The following is a 6,457-nucleotide window of genomic DNA, read 5'->3' on the forward strand; positions in this document are numbered from 1 at the left end:
GGTAAGCGCGGGGATTAGTGGACTATTGCGGGTTGCTTTAGAAGACTTTGCTTTTGGATTCGATTTAGGATTGGGTAGTATTTTCCCAATCACCATGCTCGGTCTTATGTTGGAGTTAAACGCTTTGGGTCGAAAGTGTTTTGTTGTGTCAAAAGGGTCTTGGGTTGTTATGCTCATTTTGACACCTAAACTTGTGTAATGTATAATTCAAAGTTGTTTAAACTTGTTAAGTAGGAGACGTTTTCTGAACATAACTATGGTGTCGTTGTTATCGATATTAATGCGTTAAATAAAAGAAAAAAAATTCCGGGTCGGTATAATAACGGGTTGGGTCGTTACAATTATGTGCAACAATGAAGCAGTAATTGCCATTTTAGAGAACCCTGTTCAACATGATCGGACAAAACATTTTGAACATGGTTCTCTGAAATGGCAGTTGCTGCTTCATTGTCGCACATAATCCTGCTCAACTCTTCTGATGGAAATCCGATTTCCATTAGAAGCTTTCGGATCCACAACGCTTCTTGTACTTCTCGTGCTATCCCTCGAAACTCGACTTCAGCACTTGAAAGAGCCACAACTTTTTGCTTTTTAATTTTCCATGTAACCAGGTTCCCTCCGACTAAAGTGAAATATCCTGATGTAGATTTTCTCTCTCCTTTTTCACCTCCCCATCCTGCATCTGTATATATTTGGATTTTGAGGTGATCGTTGTTTTTAAATAGAACTCCATGTCCAACAGTTCCTTTGAGGTAACTGATTATTCTCCCAACTGCTTCCATGTGATGCACTTGAGGTTGATGCATAAATTAGCTGACTACGCCTACTGCATATGCTATATCTGGGCGAGTATGAGTGGGGTAGATCAGTTTTTTGACGATTTTTTGATATTGCTCTCGATCTGCAAGTTCAGCTTCTTCTTCTATAAATAGCTTCTGTTTTGGGATAACTGGGGTCTCAGCTGGTTTGCAGTTGATTATCCATGTTTCAGTAAGTAAATCAAGAACATATTACTTTTGACATATAAATATTCATTGTTGAGAACGTAAAACTTGTAAAACTTCAATCCCCAAGAAGTATTTTAGTCTTCCCAATGCTCTCATTTTAAATTCATTTGATAAGTTTGTTTTTAAGTTAAAAAATTCATCTTTATCAACAGAAATCGGATTTCCACCAGAAGAGTCGAGCAGGATTATGTGCGACAATGAAGCAGCAATTGCCATATCAGATAACCCTGTTCAACATGATCGGACAAAACATGTTGAAATTGACAGACATTTCATCAAGGAAAAGCTTGAAGCAGAAATCATCTCTCTTCCAGCCGTCAGATCAGAAGACCAACTAACAAATATCCTCACAAAGGCCGTGAATGGAAGACTCTTCGCCGAAGTATTGAGCAAGTTGAATATTGAAAATTCTACTATTCCATTTGTGGAGAGTCTTAAAAATAATAAAAGATTACAACCATTCTCTCAAAGGATCCAACTATTTTAACGGCTATTTTTTTTATAATAAATGCTTACCTTACCTTGTTTAGCATTGGCTCCTTAATAAAGTTAGGTCCAATATAACTCTATAAATTGTGCACTATTGTAAACAGAGAAGTATCAATTCAGTCATTGAATATACAAGTTGGGTTATGCTATAATGTGCTATGGTGGCACATGATAAAAGCATTTATTGATCATAAAATTTACTTTTTTATAAAAATATTACAATTAATAGACCTTTAATTTTAGAAATTTTTTTATTCATTAAATGTTTTTTAATTAATTTATGGAAATATTTACTTTCATGAATGGTATTTATCATGTGCCATGATACCACAAATTAGCAATTCCCATACAAGTTTTCAATTTCAATTTTTAACACACCACCACACCTAGGTTTTCATGAATAAAAAACAGTAGGCTGCCAATTGGAAATGTCGATGGTTTTCAAGGTCTGTAATGTCGAAGATGCCCTTATCTTTCACGCTTTACATATTATAAGTACAGTTGTAAAAATTCCAAGTGATCGAACGGCTGATTATTACTAAAGCAAATAAAATTCTTTTTTAATTACTAGCCCCATTTATACTAAGCTAGAAAAATATACTCGAGTTATTGAAATATAAAGACTACACACATAATGATATGATGTATACGATAATAACTAAATATATGGAAAAACTAAACAATAAAAGAGAAATATTATCAAGTTTTTGGTCAATTAGGCTAGTGATCCCGGTTGCTACTTTAATCTCATTGATTTTATTTAAGCATCAAATCATATATGTACAATCAAATTAACTATCCTCTAAAATGGATCTAGTAGTACGTCTTTAATTGGGACCCCAACAGCTCAAGTACATGACTTTTCTCAATGATTCCTCTGATTGCTTAGCTTTATCTTCCATGCATATGTTTGAAGCCATGGCTGCCTGAGAAGACAACTTATTTGACTGAGAAAGTGATCGGAGATTTGACTTGGCGTGGTGGTGGATGGTACGGATGGTGTAATTCCACCGTGCAAAGCCTTGATCTTTCAATGCTTCTACCAATCCAACTGTTCCGGCTACCATCCATGCTCTGCTTCTTGAACTCATGTTTTTCTAATTTTCAATTGAATTTTGTTTGATTTGTATGTTTGTTTTGTTGCAAGTGAATTTGAAGAGAAATTGTAAAAAGTGTAGATTGTATTTATAGAGATAACAAACACATAGTGATGCAAATGAGTGAAACAGCCCATGTATTATATTATATGAAGAATTAAAACCCGAGGCAAAAGCCGATGGTTTCATAGCATTGAAATCTCTATTATACTCTTCCACTTTAATCGGTACATAGATTTTAATATTGGTTGGTGGTATTGTTTTATTTTATTTTTTTGTCGTTTGCATACAGTTGCTCACTTTTTGAAAACATGGGCAAGTTCAACGTACGTTTATTAAATCTGACATACGTCAGAATCTTATCCATTGGCGTTTCTTATTGTCTACCGCACGAGCATGAGGTGTGGTAAAGTCACCCCAGCGTGGACGCTGACTTTGCATGTCACCCCCACACCATTTCAGTGTCTTCTTTCAAAGTCTTCGGCAAGACGTCGGCCAAAAATGCATATGTGGTCTCATTTTTTGAATTTTTGAACGTTACAAGCTTAACAAAATGAAATAAATAATATAAATATAAATATATTTTCTCTTCAAGACACTGAAGTGACCATCTTTACAATTTCCCTATTTTTTCAGCAATGTCAGTTTACAATGTTAGTCCAGTCAGCGTCCAGTCAATAGCAAGACACTGAACTGACACTGAACTGACGCGTCACCACACTCAGTCCTCTTAGTATTTCATTTCAATCCCATATAAGTCATAGTATATGATTGTTCATACAGGAACAAAACATGTAATGCAAAATCAGAGTTACTTTAGAATGGTGCCATAAATTCTATAGTATATATAATATAATATATAATATGTATAATAAAATTACATGATAAGTACACGTGGTTTACTCTAGATTTTATAAGGAGACTAATTTTTTTTTACGTGTGCGGGCAGCTCTGCCTCTGTACTTTACACTCATTTTGTGAGGGGTTCACGTAATTTACGGATTCAGCTTAACGAGTGTAAAGTATGAAGACCCTGCACGTTCCCGATGTGCGTAGATCGACTCTTAAATTTATCAAACTAAACTAACTAATTACAATCAAATATTACAGACAACAGTCCTGATCAATGTAGTAACAGATAGCTGGCAAGTAAAGTTCGTCTCAGAGAAAATATGACAATTAAGTTTTGTTATAATTAAGTAGGGATAACAATGACCACCCGATCCATCCGTTTCGTGATGGATATGGATGAACCTAAATAGATATAGATACGGATATAGATAAATTTAAATGATATGGATATGGATGAAATGTTTCATCCATGGATATATTAATTAACGCTCGAAATACGTATACAAACACATAAATATAGATATATATTTACATATTTATTATTACATATACATTTACCGTTCAATTTACATTTTGCATTCAACATTATAATGAAATAACTATGATATATCACAATAAAACACGTATATTCAACAAAATAAACATCACATATTTAAAAACTCATAATTTATTTTTAATAGTATATTCAATAAATTGTGTTCCATCTTCGATTCGATGAAGATTACATATTCTTGTGGATTGATTTTAATTGTGTCATGTTATATTTATATTTTTTTTATACTACATTTTTGTTTTTGCCGCATATTAGGAAATATCATGATTTTTTAAATATCCAATGAATATCCATTAACCTGCTTAATCCACTGAATATGGATATGAACAGAAGAACTAAAATTAAATGGATATGGATATGGATGAACAAAAAAATGGATATGAATAGGATACGGCATCACCCGATCCACATTCGATTCATTGTCATCCCTATAATTAAGTGCCACAGTAGATTAAGGGAGTTTTATTAAACTAAAGCAATATTTAAATAACAAAATAAAAAGAGGTATTTACTTGAACTTTCACAATCCTCCTGGCTATGTATTAATCTTTGATAATAATATAGTTTAAATAATTTGTACTTTAGTTTAAATATCTAGTTACTAAGCCAGACCAACTAGTAATTGATATCTTAACATGGATTAGGTTGATAATTATGACTTAAGCGGTTCATTTAACTAGGTTCACTAAATCGCCATCTTCATATATCGGGAAGGCATACAATATGTTGCAAAGGTCATCTAGATTTCAAGACTTAAGTGTATATTAGTTAATCTATTATCTTTAATTGGTTCGTACTCAATAATAAATATAACTACCTACATTGGCATGCGGAGAAAACTAGTAAGAGGTAAGTATTCATATTAATTAGGTTCATTAATCTTGTCATTTACCTATACATACAATTCTATCTCAATCTTTAGACAATCAATGGATCTTTACTCAAGCATAAGAATTGAAGTCTATTGCTAATTAGCTCCAACATACATCTAGAAAATTTTTCCCAAAATATCTACCTATTGCCAAGAGTTGAAGTCCATTGTTGATCAACGCGCAAACGTTGGTAACAAAGTCGAAAACAAATGGATGGTTCTACAAATGGTGGCAGGATTGAATGACAGTTATGACACCCATCAAACTACCCCTCTTCCAACTATCTACAAAGCACGTTGTAAATTGATTCTCGGAGAAAGTCGCAAAACCATCAATCAACGACCATGGCCATGGCGGCAAACATTGCTCTTCTCACCACCGAATATCGAGATAATTGTGACTCCCAACAGTCAAATGGTAATAGTGATAACCACCACAATCCCTCTTCTTACAATAATCATGGACGTGGTAGCAAGTCAGGAGAACGTGGCGACGGTAGAAATCACAATCGAAACTAAAACGACCCGTCAAGTATCCTTAACGGCTCCGTCACTTGGTCCCACAGCTTGATCATAACTCTATATGAATTTTCATAAATAACATTGCATTCATTTAATAAAATTGATCACCTTAAAAGGAAAAATCTAAATCATTTGTAAATTTAGAAAAATCAATCCAAATGTATAAAAAGGGTTGATCAAAACAAGTCAACAACTACCCACAATGTAACAGTATTTAAAGTAGATGTTTAAATTAAAATCTACAACAGACAATGCAGACTCTCTAAGCACAGCGGAAGCAATCAATCATGAACCTGAGAATAAAACATGCGAGTAAACTATCAACAAAAATGTTGAGTGAATTATAGGTTTAATTTTGCAAACAATAATTAATTTAAACCATAAAAATTTATGTTTGAAAACATAAAAACTCATTTTGGACCACAAAATTATATGCTCGAAAACATATAAAAATATTATTTCATTAACCCGTGAGCCACCTAGTAATCACTTAACAACTCCTTACCCTTAACAAAAACCAATATAACAATATACACTGAACAGGTGTATCTTCCAAAATATGAAGTACTAATACATTCCATCTGTAACTGCTAGCGCGACTAGCACGAAATGGGGCTGTCAGGTCCGATAGATCTATTCATAGGATTCACGTTCACTAGTAGAAACCAGTGATTAAAATTACCAGATTAGGGAATATTTTCGTTCGACTCACAATGAATAATTTAAACCAATTTCCACTTGTGTCCAATATGTAAAATAAATTACATGTATTCGCATCCCAACAGATTTAAAATAGAAAAATGGGACTATAACTCACCTTAAAGCAAATAAAGTAACAACACAGAAATGCGAAAAACAAATGGTAATGTAACAACCCTGGATTTTTCAACGTTTATTTATTAATAATCATAATTATTAATACTTGAGATTTAATGAATGTATTTTAGTACATTTACTTGACACCGTACTTGACTTTAAATGCCCGAAACGTCTTTGTGACACGCGAAACTTTCACGAATAATATTTTTAGAATATTATTTACATTCATGATTGATTTTATTAATCA

The 6,457-nt window shown here is 33.1% G+C and overlaps 2 protein-coding genes across 2 annotated transcripts; both read right to left on the bottom strand.

The window, feature by feature from the left end:
• Positions 1–341: 341 nt before the first annotated feature.
• LOC139860053 (secreted RxLR effector protein 161-like) lies at positions 342–782 on the bottom strand. The gene has a single exon (XM_071848827.1). It carries the CDS (start codon positions 780–782, stop codon positions 342–344), a length of 441 nt encoding a protein of 146 aa, XP_071704928.1.
• Positions 783–2,232: 1,450 nt separating this feature from the next.
• LOC139856901 (uncharacterized) lies at positions 2,233–2,587 on the bottom strand. Its single transcript, XM_071845613.1, has one exon. It carries the CDS (start codon positions 2,585–2,587, stop codon positions 2,324–2,326), a length of 264 nt encoding a protein of 87 aa, XP_071701714.1. The 3' UTR covers positions 2,233–2,323.
• Between the last annotated feature and the right edge of the window lie 3,870 nt (positions 2,588–6,457).

The sequence above is a fragment of the Rutidosis leptorrhynchoides genome, chromosome 7 (assembly GCF_046630445.1).
Source record: "Rutidosis leptorrhynchoides isolate AG116_Rl617_1_P2 chromosome 7, CSIRO_AGI_Rlap_v1, whole genome shotgun sequence".
NCBI classification, from domain to species: Eukaryota; Viridiplantae; Streptophyta; class Magnoliopsida; order Asterales; family Asteraceae; genus Rutidosis; species Rutidosis leptorrhynchoides.

Excerpts from the sequence above, each read along its gene's own strand:
- LOC139860053 (XM_071848827.1), bottom strand. The coding sequence starts at position 782 with ATGGAAGCAGTTGGGAGAATAATCAGTTACCTCAAAGGAACTGTTGGA.
- LOC139856901 (XM_071845613.1), bottom strand. The coding sequence starts at position 2,587 with ATGAGTTCAAGAAGCAGAGCATGGATGGTAGCCGGAACAGTTGGATTG.